A 25553-nucleotide genomic window follows, 5' to 3' on the forward strand; every position below is an offset into this window, starting at 1 on the left:
GCTAATGAAAATTCATTCATTAAGACCACCCACCTTCCGCAAAAACGTTAACTATCATATTCATAACCTCAAATTATATTATCCATGCATGCGTTTTAATGAAAAGATGTGTTGGTTATTATGTTTAAGGTTTTATACACACTCGTTTTTGTCTGAATTTTTAGTCATTTTTATTTTTATTGTATATTAATTATTAAATAATAAACATTATTTTTTTCCAGATTACAAAGCCCAAGCTAGACCTAATTACAAAAGATCAACGGGCCCTAAAATCGCACCAAGGCCCAAGATAGCAAGCCCAACTACTGTGGGATTTCCAGAAACCCTAGGGAGTCAGCTAACCCATGCACCGCCAAGTCAAACCATTCCCGTCGTCGCTTAGGCTGAGCCTGTCCCTTCGCCGCCGTTTCAACCAACAGTGACAGAAAATCAATCAAACAGTGACAGAAAATCAATCAAACAATGAGAAAATCAGTAAAAAACAAATCAAACCCAATAAAATAATCAGAGAAAATTATGAAGCATTGAGTGCTCACATTAGGGGAATCATTCCCTAGGTTAAAGGCACCGGAAGTTTTACGGTGCATCACCGATTAAAATAAGACATTATCAGTTTTGTTATTATTTAAATAATAAATTCGATAAAAATAATTAAAAATATTATTATTTTTATCGATTATAATTACCGATATAAGTAAATAAGATAAAAAAACTTGGTAAAAAAAATAATATTTTAAATAGTATTTTACCGAAAATATTATTTTTACTGTATTTATCTATATCGGTAATTAAAACCGTGAAATCGTGATCGATCGACAGACGATCGACGATGAATCAACGTTTTAAACCGTCCGAACCCTAGGATTAAAATCATGATGCCACGCAATTTCGATGGCCAATCGACAGAAAATACGATGGTGTATAAGTAGGAGGAAGACAGGGACTATGACGGTGTCATGGTAGTAAAGGGCGGTGGTGGCGGAATAAATTTAAGATTGGAGATTTTGGGGTTGTTTTATAATACAAGAAAAGTTAGTTTTTTTTTATAAATATCATAATATTTGTAATATTTTATTTTTAAAAATAAATTTCAAAATTATCAGATTGTGACACATGTAACTTAACGGGGGAATTAACGAAGTTAACGGCCCGAACACCTAAATGGGTAACGGTTGCACCTTTTAGCACATGGATGAGACGAAAATTAGTTTAAGCATATATTTAAAAAATATAGTTTAAACACTTATTTTGATATTAAGACAATTTTTTTATAAAACAATGGAAATATTTATTATTGGAATACTAATCAGTTGCTTTATGACACAATCAGTAAATGAATTTATTATTGTTGCATAAAAGACTTCATTTAAAGAGAAATATATTTTTATATTAATTTATATTCAAATTTTATAATTACTTTTTAGTAATATTGATTCTATATTTTAAATGTCTTTTACGATTGCAATGTATCTTTTTTCTAATATTTTGATTACCATTTCCCAAATGAAATATACGAGACTCTAAATTTAAAAACGGTAACCGCAATAATCTTAGTGATTAATGTGATGGTTATTTTTTTAAAAAAAATTTAAAAAATCTTAGTTCGAGTACCAATAATTGTAAGGTATTTGAACTCTTATTAGTAAATGATTGAAAATCTTTGAAATATATACTACCACTTATAATCACCCCAATTTAATAAAAAAATATCAACTTAAATGAAATTGATAAGATAAATTTATGTGGAGAAAATTGTTTTATTATAAAATATGGGATCAACCAGATTTTTTTATATATGATCTATTGATCAGCTAATTTGAATCGAGTATTACAGAGATAAAGACGATCTTCCTAACTCAATTTGCTCTGTTTGTAAACGTTATGATTCAAACCCCAAACATTACTTAAGAGATCTAATGTATCGTCCCGTTAGACCAATTGGTTGTTCGTGATTTTTTTTAAATTTATCTTATTTTGATCATTAACCCTAAAAACTACGTCGAGTTAAACTAATTAAGGTTAAGATTTTTGTTTTTCTAGTACACTCATAATCATAACAGATCTAAAATATAACCTTAGTTTACCGCAACTATAAAAAATCTTCAATTTATCATAAGTATTTACATTATTTTCTCTTCAATTATTACATATATTGATGAATCCTATTGGTTATTAGTAACTCAAATTTGTTTCGGGAAAAGTACGTATAAATTAAAGTTTCTTGTGCTGTTTTATTGGATTTAACTCATCGTTTACCAAGAATTTTAATTTTATTTTTACTTAGTGTCCAATTTTAACATAAAAATGTGCTTGGATTCAAGCATTTGATTCTGTAAATATACTGCTCTTGAAATGTGTAGTTTAGAACTAAAGTAGACGCTTCCTTTTTAAAAAAGAATCCTAAAAGAAAAAGGTGAAAAAGCACTCAAATAAAATTCTAGTGGTATTTTTTATTTTTGAATTAATCACTTGTATCTGATATATTGATCGACTAATTCAAATTAGGGTATTGTAAAGGCGAGGGCAACCCTTCCAACCTGTTTGCTCTACTCACAAGCGCTAGAGTTTGAACCTCTGACCTTACTTAAAAAATCTAGTACCTCATCCAGTGGTATTACTTTTTAAATAAAGGGTACATACAAAACGTGATTAACAAGAAATATTACTTAAACAAAGCTCAGTACATCAAATAAAGCAAGCTAATCGGAATTAATTATATGCTTCGATCATATGGTTCATGCTAGCTTAGACTATATAGAGATATATGCTCGCACACAATCATTTAACATGTTTTTACAACTACATACTTATCGGAAATAATAATTTGGTCTTCAAAGCATTGATGTTTGGTAAACTAGTAAATTTTCCTTATGACAGTCGACTGTAGACCCGATATTTCAATCCCGGTTCCTTATTATCTTCAGCCGCTGCACACTCCTCGTAAAACTTCTACAACTCCAACATTAAACAAACTTGTAAAGGTACATGTTAAATTTGATGAAAGAATTTGCAAACATTGTTTGTAATAAAAGAAGAGCAGAGAAAGGGCCGATACTCACTGCCATGGAATATCTCCTGCAATCAGCCAATCTCCTTCTTTGTCTTGGTAGGTGAGAATATAACGTGTATAATCGTCGTCACCACATTTCTTGTCTGTTCAAATAATATATATTGAGACTTTGGCTACTTTTTTTTTTTGAATGAATTTAGGGAGGGAATTATTATACAATTTGTGACGTACCTTTGGAAAACATTGCGATCAAGGAGTTGGTGAGGGTTTGATAAGATAGATAAAGACTTATATCAACCTTTCTTGTGATTGCCACTCCTTCCATCTTCACCTTAACATAAATGGATCTGCTCTTCTCTTTATCTGCAACTCGGTTGTTCTCAATTCCACCGGCTCCGTTCGGTTGCTTGAATATTTTCTTTCTCCATGTTTTAATGGGTGGCCACCCCACTACTTGTTCAACTTCCTCCTCATCGTTGCTGCTACAGTTTCAGCACAAAACTCAGTACCTTTTGTTTGGAATCATTAAAAGAGGTAAGAAAAGAGCTGCTTACTCATCAATGGCGGAAAAAGTTGTTTTCTTCTGATCCTTGTGATCTTCTTCCTCGTTTGGCTGACCACTCCAAAGAAGCAAGGTCTTCGTTTTACGGTCTTGTTTGAAGTTTCCAAAAGCCTGATCAAAACTACGTTTGCTTTTGTCACTGAAACAACCCGTTTGTTTCAGGTGATGCAGTCCGTGGTTGTTCAAGTCGAAGCCCTTCATTATGTTTGGTGTTGGGAGAGCAAGACCGAGTTGAAGCTCCATATCAGGCATGGGAAATCAAGAGTAGGAATTAACAATGCTAAAAGCCAATAAAAATATGAAAGAGAGATGGGGGGGGGTTAAAGAGAATGAAAGTGGGGATGCATTTATATACGGGGAATATGAGAAGGAATTGACCTGTGTCATGCGGAAGAGGGGAAGTTAGGGACAGCATGGAAGTTGGGTCGGGAAAAAGCCTAGCAATGATTCGGACAGGTAAGGAAAGGATATTAAATTTTACGTAAAAATACAGATATAACATTAAAGATTCAATATATCTTGAATGATATAGGATGTTTGTGTCTGTGATTTATACTAAATCACACTATTGTTTTTTCAACTAAAATCTTAAATCACATTTATTATTTATAGGGTTGCAAATGAAATGTGTATAGAAGTAAATATATCCATACTAATTTCTTAAATCTCAGTGAAAGTCTAATAAAAAGGAGTACAGTAATAATGTACAAATTTAATATGCTCGACTAGGTGTGCATCCTGAGATTATAGTCCACCGCCTACTTGAAGTGAACTTGGCGGTAACAAATGTAAAAGTTATAGTCCGTGCACGTGAGTTTAGTATTTTAAAACGCGTACCAACATGTCGGCAGATGATCCTCAAACACATCATGATACATGAACTCTATTGTTTCAACAATAACAATGCATGATAATGGAGGGGTTTAAATCATTCCATTCATCTTCTTCATTGTAATGATTTGGAACGTAAACTCTTCTTCCCCATTAAAATAACCAGGTTTCCTTTTGTCGGAGTTTGATTCTACAATCGTAGATCAATAATAGGGGAGAGAGAGGAATGAACTTGGACAAAGTCTGCCAACAACTTATTATACGTTTGGTATGTGTTTTTTTTTTCGGTTTCTTCGCTCACGTTCGTCCATTGTGGGGTTGCGAAATTAAGGGGCGAAGGACTTTATTTCGAAACATATGGAACGAGTTCCCTTGTGAAGTTCACGTGATGGGCTCGACATGTTAGCCCCCGAACCGTGGCCATTTACCCCGATTAATCCAGTTGCTGCTGCTGCTATCCCAATTCTTCATGGTCAGTCGCGTCATGATTCACTCTGGTTTTGGATCATCATGCTCGTGTGGTGGAACCCAACAGGGGATAGATGTATTCCATATTGGTCACATAATTTCCTGTCCCTCTAGCTGGCATGTGCGTGTATGTATATTTCTCACATTAATTTAAACGCTTTGTACCTCTAAACTTGGTTGAATTCATGCAGTTTTGTTATACTTCCGAAAAAAGACGGAAGACTATAAGTTCACTGTTAGTCAAAAATCTCATATCAATTCGTATGTTCATCAAAACCTTCAGAGAATTGGATTCTCTCAAATAAAGGTCATCAAGTTAGTTATTGTTTATGAATGAGACCTTTAGAGATACTTTTAACATACCCACATGACTTAATAGAATGAAATCTAAAATCTGACTATCAAAATTCGCCTAGCATGCGAATCTATGAATATGGCAACTGGCACTTGCAATTATCTCTCCTTTCTCCTCATGACCAATCCTCTTTCTTCATCCAAACAACAGTTCAATCGATCATTTATCAATCGTGATTCGTAACTCTCCACCCAAATCAAAAGAGATAAATCGTTGTTTTCATCCAATTAAAACTAAAAGCAATCGAATCCCATTTATGTACCAAATTTACCGCATATCTAACAGTAAAAAAGTTATTACCACAATGAAATCAGTCTCCAATGTCCGGCAAGACACACGGTCCACACGCTAGGAAAGCAAGTGGGGAGATTTTCTGTACCCTCCTAAAAGCATCCATTCATGTTTTCTCATCACTGAAACAAAAGGTCCCCTACAAGGGATCAAAGCATCCCTAACCAATAACAGCTATTTAAAGAAAGACCCCTTTTTTTCCACCGGCAGAGATGATAGGAAACTCTTCAACAGATGGCGACAACACTCAGAAATTCAATGTCTCTTACTGTTTTCGTAATTCACTGTTCAGCCTTCCCAAATGCGTGTTTATGGGGTCAGTCATGTCCCTTATAAACTCAACTATTTCAGAGGCACACGTGGGGGACGGGATGGCTCACTCTACCTTATCTTAAGGGTACATCTCCATCGCTAAGGGTTAGTAGTACTGCCCTTATTCATGACACGGTTTTAGTCGCTGGCTTCAGTGGAGTGCAATGTGATGGTAACATATTTGCAGTCTGAAAAGCATCCAATGTGTTGTAAATGTGAAAGAGATCCGCCTCTGTTTTTTTACATTTAGGTTCGAACTTTGAAATACCCTTCTTCTTCTTTTATTATTCAAAGTCAAGATTCAAAAAGATTAGGCAGTAGAAAAAATGAAATAGATTTTGCATCATTCGGTTTCTTGATTTTAAACAATCAGCCGCAAAGAATGTCAATTCCCTGAAGGGGTGTTGGGATACAAAGCAAGGACATCATCATTCCATTTTTGTTTTTGCGTATGATTTTGGGTCGTCCTAATTGCCTGCCCTTTTGCACTTATTTCACGTTCATCTTGTTTTACTTTCTTACCTCTAATTTGATAAAATAAAAAATTGAAAGGATGGAAAATTAAAAGATTCATCTCATTTTCTTTCATAACAAGCGCACTCAAAAAACATTCCACTTTTCTATTTAACCAATCAAGACCTTAAATTCGGAGGTCTTTTACGGAAGCTGCTCTCAACCTGGTATTGGGGGCAACCTACTATCTTACCTCCTCCTTATCCCATTACATATGGGAACAAGGGACATCCATTTTTTTTTCTAAACTCGAAGTGTTCAGCATTATCAGACGAGAGAATGAAAATGTTGCTTTTTGTAGGCTTTTATTTACCAGAAAAATGAGTAAGCCCAATTTGAATCCTCTGAACCTACGACGTAAAGATAAAGAATTGAGAAAACAATGAAGTTGGGTTGTAGCCATTATCGAATACAATGTGTTTATATTTCAGTGCATATAGTCTCTTTGCCACAGCCCATTTCGATATATACCCTGAGAGGAAGGCACGCCTAATAACTTGGACCCTGCCATGGTCCTGGAATGAAACCACTCTTAGTTCAAACGACTTAATTAATGGTTTTTAAGACCAAACTCTCGGCCTGAAATTAGATTTTGAATTATTGGTTTCATAATAACAAAAATGGCATGTGGCGAATTCTAGGCCGTAAAAATAGTGCCTCGGTCCACCAACTATGTAAGGGGCTCAAAACGCAAAGGAAATAGTTCAATAGATGATTTTTTTTTTATAAGTGAGAATGAAAAGGGTAGTCTGATATCAAATTCAAGATTTTACGTTAATCCATATTTTATTATAATATTTTTTTTATCATAATACCATATATTCGATATCAGACTAGCTTTTTCATTCTCACTTATAAAAAAACAGTAGTGGGTACCCAAATTCCAAGGGCAATCTTTTTCAAATCTTAAATTGTTAGATTTTCTTTGTCCCGGTACAAAACTAATTGAACATTTGACTCTTCAAAGTATTGATTTGTATGAAGTTGAAAACAAGCGAAGCTAAAGACAATGTTTCCATTGTCATTGGATAGGAGAGATCGTCACACTGATGATCATCATTGAACATCATTATCAACAACGCTATTTTAAAACGAAAACAAAATCAATCGTCTTAGGAAATCTCGTTAATTAAATTTTAGCCATCTTTTAAAAGTGAATACTATACTCATGGTGGATTAAAAGTGAACTTAGCTGGGTAGGAATCATTCAGGATATTCTTCGGTATCAAACAATACGTAAAATTAAAATAATATTATTTGAATAATAAATCGATTTGATGGTGATGTAGACGAAATGAACTGAAAATGTTCACATAACTGGATCAGACTGGAATCCCCGTATGTCGGATAAGCATAAGCTGTAAAGTGGAGTTTGGAGATTTGGTCGAGGCTCGGTATTTTATTCTTCAACGGATAAATCCCATTATGATTTGGAAGTGGATAGTACGAGGTCCAGTTTAACTTTCTAGATCACATTGTCTTTGTGGGTCAAACATTATTTTTATTTTTCTTTATTTATTGACGTGGAAGGGGGAGGGGAGATTAGGATTCGCTACAAGGCAAACATTGCCGACACCAAATTTAAGTCGACATAACGAGAATCACGAAATTGTTAAGTCAACTTAGCTTGCAAACGCCAAACTGTTTTTGAAATATTTGTGTGGAAAAACAGATTTTGATTGTTCTATTACACGACTTGCGTGTAAACATGTTTTATGTCGATTTTCCATATCTTGTCTCTAAAACTCTTTCGAAATGACGAGTCTCTTTATTCAGTAAATACAATTTAACGTCTAATAATTTCAATATAGTTGAAGATATATTATAGTTGAAGATATATTTCTAACCGTGCGACATGCCCATAACTATTGTATAACATTAAATGGTTAACAAATGAGAAAACTTGGCGCGGATTGTTATCTTGCATCTAATTAATAATAAATTAGGAAGATAAATTCGTCATGTCTTAACGTTGTACAATGTTTCTCTATTCCAATCTGGCACATGAAACTCTGAATTTTGAGTGTATAATCTGGTTTTCTCCCTCCATGAGGAGAGAAGACACAAAAAATACAATGATACAAGAGTCTTATTCGTATTTTTACGAAAGCTCTCTTTAGCACGTGACTCCCATAATGCAATCCTCCATTCATATTAGAAGAGTTGTGTAATATTATAAACCCGATCCAAAATATTTAAGGTATATGAGATGTTGTATCGGATCGTTAAAGTGATCAACAAATTTAAAAAGCATTCAATTTCAAATCCAACACATCGAATTTACTTTTTAAATCATCTATATTGAATAAATTCAAAGCATAACAGTAATAGAGTGTTTATTCAAAATGAACATTGAATAAGAAAAAATATAAAATAAGACTATAACAAAGATTTTAGTAGTAAACTCTTATGAAAATGTATGTCTACTAAAGTAAATCATATATTGTATTATGAATATGAGATGCTGGGAATCCTCCTTGATTGTGCTCCTCTAACATGAACTTAAATCTGTTAACTTACGTACGAAAATAAATTAAATGTTAAGTGTTATAAGTTTAATGATATGCATCTATTTCACTATATTTCATGTAATTTATAAATACAAGCATACAAATCAAACATAAATGAGGAGGCATAAGTATCACATGTTAACATTAATCATCGATGCTCAACGAAATAACATTCATACGTCGAATTACATAAGAAAAACCTTAATTTATCATAACGTGATATACATACGTAATAAATGATTGTTGTTATAATTGTAAAACCTTAATTATTTGTTCAAGAATATTAACTTAAAAAATTAGAATGTTATAGGGTGCACCACGACCGGCTAATTAATTCACTATTATCTTCAACCAATCCGACCACCTTAAACCACCGTTGTATAACATTAAAATTAAGGATAAATTGCACATTTAATCTTAACTATCAGTTTTGATCTATTTTAGTACATAAACTTATAATTTTTTCAAAATCATACCTGATGGCTTAGTTTTTATTTCATTTTAGTATATCGATGTTAAAAACTTAATGCATTTAATATTTAAACTATCAGTTTTGACATTTTTTAGAATCTAAACTTCCAATTATTTTCAAAACTTAATGTTAAATTTTGATACGTGGTACTAAAATGAAACAAAAATTAAACTTTTGTTATGATTTTGACAAATCGAAAGTTTAGATACTAAAACAGACCAAAACTAATAGTCTAGGCATTAAACACATAATTTACCCTAAAATTAAATAATTCAAATATAGTTTAAGCATTTCTAAAAGTACTTTTAATGCAGACTTATACATTTACCTTACAACCCAGTTTTTTTTTGTTCCTTTTCCTTTTCTCATACATCATTAGTTCCTGATCTACAGTCATGGCTGCCCCTAACTTACCCATTTTTGTTAACTCTAAATGCCCAATCGTTGTCATTTCCACCATAATTATGATTCATTTCAACCTACCACCCATTACCATGAAATGGCAGTGAAGTATTAACTTTGCTTCTTGGAAAACTTAACTCTTTATGCTACATAATGACAGTCATCTTGACGACAAGAAATCTGATCCATTACCGACAATCATACAAAATGACATCTTGACAATAAGAAGACTGCTGTCTTATATTTTGTTAATTGTCTTGCTTAATTTATGTCCATTACAACTCTGCTGGTAAAACCGTTAAGCCTGCAATCCACTAAGGTTAACGACTGTTAACAGTGGGAAAATTTTTCACAAAAAATAAGAGGAAATGTTGGAAAACAAGGATTTAAAACAAAATGACACGTGGTAGTTAAAGGAGTGGGACCATTCATGATCATAGTTGACGGTGGAGATTGAAGAGAGCAGTTACGTGAGAATATCATGAACGTTGAAAGAGAGGGAGGATGATGGGGTAGAAAAACATAAAGGTAACCATAATTGTGAAAAAAGGGAAAAATCAAAGAGGGCTGTGAGTGAGGATCCATCAAAAACTCGAAAAGTGTTCACGATAATGTTACCATTTTCTTCAGTACACTCGCGTGCGCATGAACAGTACGTCCATTTTTTATTTTGTGGGGTCCGTCATATAAAACTGCGGCACACGCCCGTTCATCTGCGCGTTTATTTACTATTTTACCGTTTTGTTTTATTTTTAAAAGAAAATTAGACCAATGATTATTGGATTATTAATAATAAAATAATACTATATTTTAAGTAATTAAATGAATTATACATATATAAACAAACAAATTGCATGTAAAACTCGAACATTCCCCGACAAAAAGATGTTCATATAGAATGAATTTTCAAACATGGCGTCGTGTTTCACGGGAATTCTTTACAGTGTGTTAACAACATGCATGGGTTTGAGAGCCGTGAAAAAACGCAATCTATATGATGACGTCACGCGTATCTACCTCTGGGCCCCTTGACATTAAAATAATAATATATGGTCAATTGTGGAAAAGACAAAGCGCCTAGATTTCCAATCTGCCTACGTGGCAGTATTCCACTGCGGCTCGGTAAACCCCACTACTTTCTAGAGCCCCTCATAAAAGCCGTTACGATCCCTCCATTATTCCACGTGTATGGCCCATCTAGACTCATTCACGTTACCCAACTTGCCACATCATATCACTGTGAGAGCTCAGTAAATATTTCAATACTTTTCCAACGTAATTATTTTTTATTACAATTTTAACTATTTTTTAAAAAATATCTGATTCTTTTTATGTAAATAAGTAATTATAATTTTTAAAGGAGTGAAGTTTTCAATAAAGAAGGAAGTGCTATGTGATTCTTTTTATGTAATTAATTTATTATTTTTTTAAATTAATCATTGATATCTGATCTATTGATCTACTAATTCAGATCGGAAACTGCAGAGGTGAGGACGACCCTCCCAACTCAGTTTGCTCTATTCGTAAATGCCATGATTCAAACCTCTCACTTTATTTAAGAGATCTAGTACCTCATCCTACTAAATCAACTGATTGATGGTAATTAATTTACTATTATAATTATAGGTATGAAAATATTGTTATTTTATTTAAATATAAATAAAGCGACCACTCACCTCAGGGACAACTTCTCAAAATCTGAAAAATCTTCCGCTACATGATTCTCTGCCTATCGGTAGCCGTCAGTTAGTTCCGTATGACGAGAATGCCCTTACTTCGTTCTTCTCAAAAGACTGAGAACGGCGGGTTTAGGAAAAGAAAAGTTTACAGAGCTCAGCTATTTTGTGGTATTTCATCGATAAAAATTTAAATGTTTCTTTTGCAAGAAAAAAATAAAAGGAAATATTCCAGGTCCAAAATTTGTGTTAAAAATATAACAAATATTTTTTAAGGGTTTAAAGTATTTTTTTTATTTGACTTCTTCATAAAACAGTCTTTTAATTTGAATTAAAAATCAAATACATTTACTTTTTAATCATTATTGAAATAAAAATATTATTTAAAAATGAAGTTAAAATAAATTTTTAAATTTACTAAAATATTTATTTAGAATGCTTCTAGTAACAATTTTACTTGATCCATTATTCAAATGATTTTTAAGTATCACCAGAGAGGCGTATTTTAATTTTGAACGTGTGAAGGATCAATTATAAAAGTAATTGTGGCAGGTCTTAAAAGTCTATGATAATTAGGTTGGACGTGTAAAGATAATTTGTGAATTGCTGCATGCTTGTTTTGAATAAAAATATTTTTATGAAAAATATCACGAAGGATATCAAAGTAATTGTAAATGCTTTGGACAATGGACCGCTTTTTTTGGACGCCAAACAGGCCTACCAAAATTAAAATGTAATATCCAGACAACGTCGATGGGAAGGAAAGGTTTAAAAAAAGAAAAATGAAAAGGGAGAAGGTTTCTTAAGGCTGCGTTTGCTTGTTGTTTAAATAGTAGTGTAATTGGTAATTGTATTGAGATTATGGAAAGAAAGCCTGGGTTTTGGAGAGCCTTAGATTAGATATACTGACTGAACAGTGTAGACATCCAGAAAAATTAGATCTTCTATTGGAAATTGCATCTTCGTAATCCCACTTTCACCTCTACGCGCGTGCTGGAACGAGAAGTGGCGATTCTGACTCACGGCTGATTTGAAACTGCAACACGTTGATTACATAAATTTGGTTTTTCTTCCAAATTTGTACATATCTAAAGATTAAAAAAAGTGTAGAGCTGTAAATATGTTAATTGCGGTTAAACTATTTTAAAATCAAATTTTAATATTAATATTTAATTTTAAATTTAATTTCATAATATTAAATCTTTATATTGTATTTGTTTAAAAATATTGATTCATTCATTAATTTATGATTATAAATTCACGACTTAATAATTATAAAAAGATAAATCATATTTTCAATGCTTCACGTCTAGGTTTTTATCTATTTAAACTTTAAAAATATATTAAAAATACATTATTCAATTAATAATGACTTTTACTTTTAAGATTACTGATTAAATTAATAAAAAAATATACATAAACATGAAGGATAAAAAATGTATCAAACAAGATGGAATATTTATCTCAGGGCATGTAGTGTATGAATATTTATTTTAAGGTTAATGCTTAATATATGCATTCATCATATTATAGTCATTAAGTTGCGATCAAACATAATTAATACATTTTAAAAATACATTAGACTATGGGTTGAAAAGATGGGGAAATCAAAATGAAGTCTCATTCTTTTGTAATTTATCAAATATTTTTTAAACTATTAAAAAAGTCAATCTTAAACTGAATCTCAATGTTTTTCAACACAAAATCTCAATGATTTAACCAACTGTGTACTGATCAGACAAATTTCAAGTTATATTTATCTATTTATGTCACATCGAAATTCAACTAACATTTCTGGAGCATATGAAATTTAAAGAAAATGTAGGTAAATAACACAAGATCGAGGAACGCGGACATGCTAAAAGGCAAGTACTGAAATCAGATTCGCCATAAAGGAATTTAATGGGGAGCATGAGTAATGCGTGAAGCGCGTGGGGTGCATGCCTTTAAGGCGGCGTGATAAGTAACAGTGACTTGGAGCAATGGTGCCCGGAACTGGCCAGCATAAATAGACAAAGGATTATAGTATTGAAAGCCACTTACCCTCTTCCTCTCTTCTCTCACACACACCAGCACCAACACTGGGAAGAAAGAAAGAATTGATCTTTTTAGGAGGCAAGAAAAGAAGCGAAAGAGTCCGATTCAATACTGGACAGGCCCAGAAGTGAAAAGAGGGGACCCCCTATATAATATTAATAATCTCTTTGCTTCTTTGTCTCTTTGAAGAGATTATCGCAGAGGAGAAATCAGAGTTGGAAGAAGAATGTTTGCAGCGGAGAATGGACTCAAAGGTGACCCAAGGCTACAAGCCATATCTGACGCCATTAGAGTGGTTCCTCACTTCCCAAAACAAGGTTCTTTTTTTCTCTGTTATTCAGACTGAATTTGTTTTCTTTAAGGATCTTTGATTAATCTCGTTGTTTGTTTGTATGGTTTGTAGGGATTATGTTCCAAGACATAACAACCTTGTTGCTGGATCACAAAGCGTTCCAGCATACCATCGACATCTTTGTCGATCGCTACAGAGACATGGATATCTCTGTAATAGCTGGTACTCTGCATCTTGTCTATTCTTCTCAAACACCCTTTTCTTTGCTTCTTTTTTTAAGAAAACAGTTAAAACTGCAAATTTTGTTTACGTGTTTTCTGCTTCTACTTTTGCTTTTGTAATAATTATATTTCTTTAGGAAATAATTTGCTCAGTAAACTGATCTTTTACCCTTCACTATTCCTTCTCTCTGTTCTGTATCCTTCTCGTTTCTCTTAGTACTAGTACGGGTTCCTCTTCTTTAATTGCGAATTCAATGTTGCAAATTTATCTGTAGGAGTGGAGGCTAGAGGATTCATGTTCGGTCCATCAATTGCCTTAGCCATTGGTGCGAAGTTTGTTCCTCTGAGAAAACCCAAAAAATTACCAGGTACTTGCTAGTGTTATCTCTTAAGTGTATCAGCGAGGGCTGAAAATCTGAATAGTTTTTTTTTTTAATTTTAAAAAAGAGTAATGATATTTGGAGTACGAAACTGACTGCTTATTTGTAGGTGAAGTAATTGCTGAAGCTTATGAGTTAGAGTATGGAACAGACTGTTTGGAGATGCTCGTTGGGGCCATTCCGCCCGGAGAACGTGTTATAGTAATTGATGATTTGGTCGCAACCGGGGGAACCCTGTCAGCTGCCATAAGACTCCTAGGTAAAATTTGGGCTTTCTTCTTCTTCTTCTCAAGTTTGTTGATGATTACCATCACATGTCATATAAAATGAGGTTAGTGTTTAAATAGAACGTGTTGGTGCTGAAGTTGTCGAATGCGCTTGCGTTGTCGGACTCCGCGAGGTCAAGGTAAATCCTTCCCTCCCTCGTTTTAAAAATTTGTGATAAACTGAGATTTTGAAGAGAACTTTGTTATTTTTGCTGTACCGTAACATTGGTCTTACTGGGTTGGAATGCAATGATCGATGGCATGGGGTTGCTTGTTATCATTTTTCAGGGGCAGCGCAGGCTTAATGGAAAGCCACTCTATATCCTTGTGGAGCCACGCGAAATAGACGGTTGTTGTTAAGGTATTTATGTTCTCTTCATGGATTTGCAGCAACTATATTAACACGATCGTGATTATAATAATGCTAGAATTTACTGGTCATTTTTTTTTAATGTGTTTTGGACCTTTGCAGTAGTTCATGGCTTTGTACCAGATTAGCGGTCGATTATCTCAAGTTGATGTTTCGCAGAGGGAAAAAAAACTAGCGATGAGCAGCCAGCAGCTTTGCTGCTTAATTTATGTCTCCTAATTGTTGGCCAACGGAATATGTCCCTTGACAAGGCTCATTTTGTATGATTCTTGTTTTCTTGTTAGTTTTGTGTAATCTTTGCCCTTGGGCTTGAAATTGTATCCCCATCCACAAATCGCGATCAAAGCATCAATGAAGAAACGCTGTTTCTCCTTGCACATTATTTGTCATTAACCGTGATTTGTATCTCTTAGATTTCCTTGAAGGCATTTAGGCCAGACACGAATCTGAATTCGACATTCAAATTCGAATCGGCATAGGGCACTGAGTAGACTTTCACATGGGAGGAATATAGAACTCCCCATCCCTACTTGTGCAAAACTCAAAACACAGCAGCGTGCAAGACAATGCATCTTCTCAGCAGTACATTCTTTGGAACAGACGGAACCACAAAATTTCACAAGCAATGCTGTTAAAAACAGCAGCGTCTGATTGATTACCAGGAACTATTCAGTAGGGACGTACTATTGAGTAGAGACTGGCGGGTGGGATATATTAATGGATAAAGATATAAAATTTTAAGAAGAGAAAATAACCTTAGTGTCAAAAAATCTCATATAATATACGATTTTAATCAATTTTTTTCGGATTTGTCAAAATGACCAACAAAATCGCAATGCGATCGCTAATTCGCAACGCGATCTCCATTATCGCAAATTCGCGTTGTATTTTCGCAATGCGATAGTTGAAAATCGCGTTACGATGGTCTACAATGTCGTTGCGATTTTCCCAATTCGCAATGCGAATAAGTAAATCGCAACGCGAATTGAGAAAATCGCAATGCGAATAAGTAAATCGCAACGCGAATTGGGAAAATCGCAATGCGATACTGACTATCGCAATGCGATAATACAAAATCGCAACGAGATACTTACTTTCGCAACGCGATACTGACTTTCGCAACGCGATTCTGACTTTCGCAACACGATAATACATAATCGCAATGCGATTTTCAAAGCGCCATTAGTATCCTGGCCAAGTATTTTATTTTTAAATTCCAAACACGAATATTAATATATTGGAACACTGAACCGTCCACAGTATATCTCGTAATCGCAACTCATAACCTAAAACCTAAAATCACAACTCAGTCCCATCTCCATCTCTCACTCTCTCACCCATCTCCGACGAAATCCGTCCCCTTCTCCGGCGAAATCTGTCTATCTCCATCTCTCAGAGCCACCCTCACAATCAGAAATGGAAAATCAACCAAATCAACCAACGAGGGTTAGTTTTTTTAATTATTTTCTTTTTGAAATTTTTGCATTATTATTAGGTTTTTCATATTGAAATTGATGATAAGTTTACTGGTAATTTCAATAATAGATTAACCATTTCACTTAGATTGCTTATTAAATCAACCGAGAATCGCAACACGAAATGAAAATCGCAACGCGATTTTAGTTTCGCGTTGCGATTCTCTCGTTGCGATAGTCATTTTCGTGTTGCGATTTTCATTTTCAGAAACTATTCTTCTTCTGCAAATTGAAACTTGAATGAATTGCATTACTTCAACCAAAAAACAAAGACAAATAAGAAATTCACAGTGTTGCAAATTTAAGTTTGAAGAATAAACTACTACTCTTTATGTAAAATTATTGTTTTTGGTATATCTTCACAGTGTAGTTTTTGGTATATCTAACTTAGTATGTTTATTGTTTTTGTAGAACTTTTATTCGGCTCAATTAACCTTAAGAAATAAAGTCAGCCTGGCCAAAACAATTGCGTCGAAGCTTTCACCTGCACAAAGAAAAATGTTTGAGGATACTTGCTTCGGGCCATGGCTGAAAGTACAACATCCCGGTGGAGATGCGATGTTGACACACCTATTTCTTCAAACCATGACTAGGGATCTACCAGATACTATACAACGTCGTGATGAAGAGATATGGTTTGATTTTCCACCGGCGTATACGTGTTTTGGACGGGAGGAGTTTTGCTTAATCACCGGTCTACGCTTCGGACACGATGATGTAGGTCGGTACACTAGACACATTACCCGCCCATCATGGTTATCCCGAGTTCTGAATCTACACGTGGAAGACCTGACGATATTATTGAATAAGAAAGATGGTTTTACTCAGATGGATGACGTCGACGTTGTCCGAGTATGCCTTCTAATTCTTTTGCATGCCGACTTTTTAGGCAGAGAGGCCAGACAACCTATTCCAAATGATCTAATCAAATTGGTAGAAGACCTAAATGCGTGAAACCTATTTCCGTGGGGCTCGTATTTATGGAAAGCTACATAGAATAAGTTATCGTCTGCCTTGTATGATCAAAAAAGTTTGCATGGCGATGGTTCCAAATACACTTTGACAGGTTTTATTTGGGCCTTTAAGGTAAGAATTTTTATATAATGTTTCCAAAATTATAAGTAATTATTTAACAATTACTAATGTTTGTTATTATATTGTTTGTAGATTTGGATATTTGAGGCCTTTCCCGCCATGAAGACATATGCAATAAAAACTTCAAATAATATTCCCAGGGCTATTTCCTGGAAGAGGAAACGAACCTTGCAATGGGAAGATTTACTACGGTAAAGCGTTTTTTTGATGGAACGGTTGATGAGCAGCCTCCACTTCGGGAGCCATCACCTCACCCAGAGCTATCACCTCACCCAGAGCCATCATCTGATCGACCCAGCTATACACCTCCACAACGACAGCCATCACCTATTCTGTCACATCATCGAGCCTCTTCTCCACCATCACCGCAAGATAGGCGACCGGCAAAGATGGCACGACGTTTATCTCCCTGTTCTCCACCTCCACCTCAACGGGATGAGTTAGGGGAGTTACGTGATGAGGTCAATGCCTTGCGTGATGAGGTCGGTACTTTACGCAAAGACGATGGTGCATGGCGTGTTGAGGTGTCTACATTACGCGGTGAGGTAGCCGCTCTACGTGAAATGGTAGCATCGTTGCAGAATGAGGTTCATACTCTACGCAACGAGGTAAGTTTAAGATTTTTCATACTCGTAATTCATTCGGTTGCTGCCAATACTGCTAAACTGTTTTTGTTAGTATTTGTTTTTGGTTTTGTTTTTGTCTTTTGGTTGAAGTAATGCAATCCATTCAAGTTTCAATTTGCAGAAGAAGAATAGTTTACTTTCGCAACACGAAAATGACTATCGCAACACGGAAATGGCTATCGCAATGCGAAATGAAAATCGCAACGACAAAATCGCAATGCGAAATGAAATCGCAACGACAAAATCGCAACGCGAAATGAAAATCGCAATGCGATTTGTGTTTCGCGTTGCGATTTTGTCGTTGCGATTTTCATTTCGCATTGCGATAGCCATTTCCGCGTTGCGATAGTCATTTTCGCGTTGCGATTTTAAGTTTCGTGTTGCGAAAGTAAACTATTCTTCTTCTGGAATGTTTATATATGTTGTCCTTTTAAATGTTTATATAAGTGCTTACTTCTGGAATGTTATCTGAGCATTTTGTGAACTATGATAGAATAATGACTTGGGTGAATACAATGCTAGTTTGAAACATATTTGTCTTTGTTTAATATCATGTCTGTTTATTTACTGATTTATGTATTAATTTTTTTTAGCGGCCCAATAAGGTGGATGCTTTACGTCGGGTTTTCCTTGCACGACGGAGTTCACGCATCAGACGGCGTGGACGTGCTATTACGTCTCCGTTCACCCCAATGGTGCGAAGACTCCACAAGAAGAAGCCCGACTCACCGGTCATCCCTCAAGAGTCCCCTCCAATCGTTCAAGAGGCCCCTATTCTCCCTCAAGATTCCCCCCCACCGTTCAAGAGGCCACTGTCATCGTTGAAGAGGTCCCTCCCACCATTCCAGAGCCCGATTCACATGGGGTAATATATCGAAGTATTGAGAAACCCCCAACGGTTCCGGACATGATGGATGAGAGTTGGCTCTCGTATGAGTTACCGGCTAGTACCCTTCCGGTATCTGAAGTGGAGAGGAGACAACTACCGGAAACAATTGTGGATAATACCCTTTGGGCTAAGACCGTAGTTGATTTTTATCTACATGAGCGGAGCCAAGGGTGTTACACTGACATCAGCAAACTCAACGATGAAATGTTTTTGTTGCTTGATCGGTCTTGGTGGGGTGTGCTATTAGGGGTTGAAGACAGTGGCTATTTGGATGGGGAGGTCAGTCTTATATTTGTCTTATATATGATTTTGATTAATTTGTTTAAAAATTAATGTAATTCACTAATATATGTATTTTTTTTTGTAAAACAGCATATCGATGCGTGGGTGTCACGTCTACTAATAATAAGGAAGCTTAGGAAAAATAAAAAAAATTCGCTATATACAATAATGCCGACGGCTTTTCACGCAGTTCACTTGAAGAATCAACGAGATGAATCATTTTTGTTGGACAATGGACAAGCTAAACTTTATCCTGCATGGTGGGAGGTCGATAAGGTTAGTGTTTATTTTTTAAATTTTTTAAAGGTGTTCATAAATAAGTGCGCAAATAAATGAATTATTACTTATGATCGCAGGTGTTTATCCCTGTTTTGGAACGTCGTCACTGGCTTCTCGTCCAACTTCAGCTCCCATCCCTGAAGATAATAGTGTATGACAGCATGATCAATTACATATCACTGTCTGATTTGAGAGATATTTTCAAGGGATGGAGCTCTCATTTGGCTAAATTCTTGGATGGGATTAAGTATAGGAGTCATTCTGGACACAAGAAGCCAAAGAAGTTCAATGTCACAGTTGTCAGAGACGAGACCGCGCCACAGCAATCGTCGGGAGCCAGAGGGGATTGTGGTCCTCTCGTATGCCTTTGCTTGGCGCGTTTGACGACGGGAAGCACAGAGTTTTTACCTCCCACCGATAGAGATAGAGCTGCAGTAGGCTTGTGGTTTCGGCATTATATGGCTAGAGCAATATATTCGAGACGCTGCCTACATGCATCCGCGTTATGAAAGTGTCCATTGTTAATTGGTAAGTCAAATGCAAGTTTTGTTAACATATATACTTCTTTTGGTTTGAAAATGTTTGGTTAAGTACCTAGAATTCAATAATTTGTTGTTTGTAGGTTTTATATGTGTAGGAAGTCTTGTTTGAGCAAATGTTTGGTTTCTGCAGGTTAATCCTTAAGTGAGCTGCGTGAAATGGATGTACGGGGTCACAAAGTTGTGGTTTCATTGATTCAATAATTGATGAAGAAATAAGAATTATTATTATTTTTTGATTGTTTAATTGATTTGTAAAAGATGATTTGTAAATGTTGATTTGTTTAATTGATGTGTACATAATTTGTGTTGAAATGTAATAGTTGATTTGTTGATTTTCAATCTGCTTTATGTTGAAGGCAAAACAGACTATCGCAACGCGAAATGGCTATCGCAACGAGAAAATCGCAATGCGAAATGAAAATCGTAATGCGAAATGAAAATCGCAATGCGAAATGACAATCGCAACGAGAAAATCGCAATGCGATTTTCATTTCGCATTGCGATTTTCGCGTTGCGATAGTCATTTTCGCGTTGCGATAGCCATTTTCACGTTACGATAGCCATTTTCGCGTTGCGATAGTCAAATGAATGTCTAATAAGTGATAACAACTGAACAGATCATAGCAATATTCAAACTCAAGTTACTAATACATGCCTAACTGAAAATGTTAAAAGTGCACACATAAAATACACATAATGCAAGTTTTGTTAACATATATACTCCTTTTGGTTTGAAAATGTTTGGTTAAGTACCTAGAATTAATTGTTAAAAGTTTATGCATGTTAATCCTCGTTGCCTTTTTCATTTCGCATTGCGATTCTATCGTTGCGATTTGCATTTTGCATTGCGATGGTCAAATGATTGCCTTTCGCAACGCGATTCTGACTTTCGCAACGAGATAATACAGAATCGCAATGCGAGTTTCAAAGTTCGCAACAGGTTTTAGTTTCGCAAGCCAAATTTTTTGTGTATATATCTACGCAGCAGCAACAACTCATAACCTAAATCGCAACTCATTCCATCTCCATCTATCACTCTCTCCGGCGACATCCGTTCCTATATCCAACGACATCCTTCCCCATCCGGCAACAGGTCTTAGTTTCGCATCTCGTTTGTTTAGTTACAACCATGAAATCATCTAATGTTGATCATGTTTGGATAGATTTGTGTTTTGGAGGGTCATGGGAGAATGTTCATGGTGTTTTACAATATATGCCTTTACCCATGAATCTTCAACTAAAACTGTCAATAAAGAAGTTAACTTATGAAACCCTAATATTACGTGTTTCAAAGAAATTGAATTTAGAGCCCCTAAGTGGATTTAGGCTATCTTATCAGAGAAATGGTAAAGTTTATTTGTTAACCGACAATGAAGATGTTGAACGATTCATTGCTTACATTAATGTTTCAAGTGATGATGTTACATTGTATGTTGTTGAACCTAGAAGTAGTATTGTTGGGTCAGTAGCGGGTAGTAATCAACTAAGTGGGTCTCAAAACCCACAGCCTTTCTCTAATCCAAATCCAAATCAACTTTCAGCACCAAATTCCGGTTTTCGTATTGACCAATTAGACGATGATGAGCCAAGAGAAAAAATTGTGAGTACTAGTCAGTATTCGAAATTTGATCTTGGTCAATACCCGGACTTTGATATTGGTCAATACACGGATTTTGATGATGTTTCAGAAGAAGAAACAGACCCTGCGTGTAATGATTTTGATATTGGTCAATACCCGAATTTTGATGATGAAACACCCATTGCCGAGGAAGATGTTGTTGATGATAATGAGGAGGAAGTTACGACTGTGAATGAACATGTTGAACATCCATTCTGTAATTCATATAATCCTGAAGAAGAAAAAGAAGAAGAAAAAGTCCCCGAAGAAAAGAAAATGCCACGGGAGTATAACTGGAATATGCCAGAATTACTTCAGCTACCGGAAGAAGAGTTGGCAAAGAAAGCAGTTGATTGTTACACAAAAGTTATTCGTATCAAGAAAGATGATTGTTTTGATACAAAGGAAGACTTGAAGATAGCTTTGTATACGAAATGTGTGGAAGATGGCTATCAACTAAAAGTTAACAAATCAAGCAAAGATCGTTTCGAAACAAGGTGTACGATTGACAAAAACTGTACGTGGCGTATGATTGCAAATAGGATAAAAGATTGCGCAATGTTTCAAGTTAGGACTTTTATTGATAAACATACATGTTCAAGAACCCAAGTTTTTCCTCACCATAGACAGGCAAACAAAAAGGTGTTGGGTGGTTTTCTGGCTGAGTTAATGTTTTTGAATGGCAGGGTATATCGGGGACATGAAATTATGACTGACATGAATGCTCGGTTCAAGATTAGTATATCATATTCTCAAGCTTGGAGAGCCAAATGTTATGCCTTGGAATTGTTGAGGGGGTCGCCAGAAGCATCGTTTGCCCAACTGCCGGCTTATTGTCACAATTTAAAGCTGAAAAATCCTGGGTCGGTAACTCATATCAAAACAGATAGAGATGGACGCTTTGAGTTGTTGTTTATCGCCATTGGTGCTGCGGTTAGTAAATCAATATAATTCTGTTGACTCATTTCTGTTAGTTACATGCATTTCACATTTAAATGATTATATTTCTTGTGTATATTATTTTGTAGATTCGTTCGTTTATTACTTGCATGCGCCCAGTTATTATAGTTGACGGAGCACATTTGAAAGGTCGATACCTTGGAGTAAACTTATTAGCAGTAGCCATGGATGCTAACAATGGGATATTGCCAATAGCTTACGGGGTTGGCAAATCTGAAACCTCTGATTCATGGACATGGTTTATGGGGCATCTTAGGGATTGCATAGGTCCTATTAGCAATCTGACAATCATATCCGATAGGGCAAACTCAATTGACAACGCTGTTAGAAGGTGTTTCCCAGATGCTTTTCATGGACTTTGTGGTGTTCATTGTATAGAAATCTAAAATCAAGGTCTGCTGGTATAAAAAAGCACAAATGGACATACTGGAAGGCTGTAAAGGCTTATCGGGAAGTGGATTTCAATAAGCATATAAACTGTTTAAGACGTGTTTTGCCTCAGTGTGCTCAAACACTAGAAGATGTCGGGTTTGAAAGATGGTCAAGAGTACATCAACTTGGAGCAAGATATGGTTTCATGACGTCTAATAGTGCAGAATCAATTAACGCTCTAAGTCGTCATTCCCGGAAATTACCCATTACTATGTTAATGGAGTTTTTTCGAGCCTCTATTCAACAGTGGTACTACAAGAAAAGAAACCATGCAGGTATTATTTCTTTGAATTCGTAACTTATCATATATTTTACTAAGTATTATTTATTTAAATTTACAGGAACATTGGAACATCGTGTTACACCATGGACTGAAAAAAAGATAACGAAACGTGTTGTGAAGTCAACGTCATGGAGAGTTGAACCATGTTCAAACACTTTGTTTGAAGTACTGGATAATAACTTAAATGGGCTTGTCGATCTTAATGCAAGGACGTGTAGTTGTATGAAATGGCAAACATCTGGTTATCCATGTGGCCATGTTATAAAAGTTGCTCTTCATCTAAACCAAGATGATTCAAGCACATACGCTATGGATTGCTACACTACAGAAGTATATCGACAGACTTATGCCGAGATTGTCTACCCTATTTCACATCCTTCTGAGTGGGACATACCAGATGCCTTACAAACAGTTTTGCCACCAGCCATGGACAGAAGGCTACCTGGCCGACCAAAAAGTCACGATCGTATACCGTCTAAGGGTGAAGAGAAGAAGAGATCGACATGTAGTCGGTGCAAGGAAAGTGGTCATACAAGGTTGACATGTGGATCACCAGTGCCATCACAATCATCTTTTCCTCTACCAAAATATGGATCATCATCAAAATCCAAAGCTCATATGGTGTTAAGAAAAAGGCAATCAAAATCGCAATCATCTTTAAAATCCCAATCACAACTGGCTTCACCTTTTGGGACTGTTAACTTAGGTGATTTTTAAATGCAAACGTTGTATTATGTAGATTTTATGTGTGAACTTTTAACATTTTCAGTTAGGCATGTATTAGTAACTTGAGTTTAAAAATTGCTATGATCTGTTCAGTTGTTATCACTTAATAGGCAATCATCTTAATGTCTATCGCAACGCGGAAATTACTATCGCAATGCGAAATGAAAATCGCAACGAGAGAATCACAATGCGAAATGAAAATCGCAACGCTAATTTCACAATGCGATAGTACTTTTTGCCTTCAACATAATGCAGATTGAAATCAACAAAATCAACCATTACATTTCAATCAATTAAACAAGCACAAATAAGAATTATGTTAACATCAATTAAACAAATCAACTTTTACAAATCACCTTTTACAAATCAATTAAACAATCAAAAAATAAGCAATAATTATTAGAGAAAATAACACTTCTACTATTGAATCAACTTTTGCAGCTATACATCATTTTCACGCAGCTCACTTCTGAGATTAACCTGCATAAACCAAACATTTGCTCAAACAACACTTTCTACACATCTAAAACCTTCAAACAGCAAATTATTGAATTCTATGTACTTAACCAAACATTTTCAAACCACAAGCCTATAAACATACCAATTGTTTATGGACATTTTTATAACGCGGATGCAGGTAGGCAGCGTCTCGTATATATCGATCTAGCCATATAATGTCGAAACCACAAGCCTACTGCAGCTCTATCTATATCGGTGGGAGGTAGATACTTTATACTTCATGTGATCAAACGGTCCAACGCCAAGCATACGAGAGGACCACAATCCCCTCTGGGTCCTTTCGTTTGTTGTGGTGCGGTCTCGTCTCTGCTAACTGTAATATTGAGCTTCTTTGGCTTCTTGTTTCCAGAACGAGTCCAATAATTTATCGCATCCAAGAATTTAGCCAAATAAGAGCTCCATCCCTTAATAATATCTCTTAAATCAGCCAATGATATGTAATTTATCATGCTGTCATATACTATTGCCTTAAGGGATGGGATCTAAAGCTCGACGAGAAGCCAATGGTTACGTTCCAAAACAGGGATAAACACCTGCAATCATAAGTAATAATTCATTCATTTGCGCACTTATTTATGAATACCTTTAAACTCAATCTAAAATAAACACTAACCTTATCGACCTCCCACCATGCAGGATAAAGTTTAGCTTGTCCATTGCCCAACGCAAATGATTCATCTCGTTGATTCTTCAAGTGAACGGCGTTAAAAGACGTCGGCATAATTGTAAATCGTGTATTTCTTTTATTTTCCTTAAGTTTCCTAATTATTAGAAGACGTGACACCCACGCATCGATATGCTGTTTTACAAAAAAAGACATATATTAGTAACTTACATAAATTTACAAAAAAATAATCAA

The 25553-nt window shown here is 35.3% G+C and overlaps 2 protein-coding genes and 1 long non-coding RNA gene across 5 annotated transcripts; 1 reads left to right on the plus strand and 2 right to left on the minus strand.

Moving 5' to 3' along the window:
- Positions 1-216: 216 nt before the first annotated feature.
- LOC120194533 lies at positions 217-23352 on the minus strand. Its single transcript, XR_005522976.1, has 3 exons — positions 23342-23352; positions 11298-11303; positions 217-395 (listed from the first exon to the last, which is right to left on the minus strand). It is a non-coding gene; the product is annotated as an uncharacterized LOC120194533 (long non-coding RNA).
- On the minus strand, positions 2686-3876 carry LOC120194530 (auxin-responsive protein IAA29-like). 3 transcript variants are annotated; one of them, XM_039196807.1, is made up of 4 exons: positions 3565-3876; positions 3242-3489; positions 3060-3153; positions 2686-2949 (listed from the first exon to the last, which is right to left on the minus strand). In XM_039196807.1, the coding sequence occupies exons 1-4, from the start codon at positions 3822-3824 to the stop codon at positions 2898-2900; spliced, it is 654 nt and encodes a 217-aa protein (XP_039052738.1). In that variant the 5' UTR covers positions 3825-3876; the 3' UTR covers positions 2686-2897. The 3 variants fall into 3 exon arrangements, with proteins under 3 accessions (XP_039052738.1, XP_039052739.1, XP_039052737.1); XM_039196808.1 differs by having other exon boundaries at positions 2686-2946; positions 3242-3492; XM_039196806.1 differs by having other exon boundaries at positions 3242-3492.
- On the plus strand, positions 13450-14959 carry LOC120194532 (adenine phosphoribosyltransferase 5-like). Its single transcript, XM_039196809.1, has 6 exons — positions 13450-13756; positions 13843-13953; positions 14228-14320; positions 14442-14591; positions 14680-14738; positions 14887-14959. The coding sequence occupies exons 1-6, from the start codon at positions 13666-13668 to the stop codon at positions 14956-14958; spliced, it is 576 nt and encodes a 191-aa protein (XP_039052740.1). The 5' UTR covers positions 13450-13665; the 3' UTR covers position 14959.
- Positions 23353-25553: the final 2201 nt, after the last annotated feature.

This window comes from Hibiscus syriacus, unplaced genomic scaffold, assembly GCF_006381635.1.
Source record: "Hibiscus syriacus cultivar Baekdansim isolate YM2019G1 unplaced genomic scaffold, ASM638163v2 tig00116997_pilon, whole genome shotgun sequence".
Lineage (NCBI taxonomy): Eukaryota > Viridiplantae > Streptophyta > Magnoliopsida > Malvales > Malvaceae > Hibiscus > Hibiscus syriacus.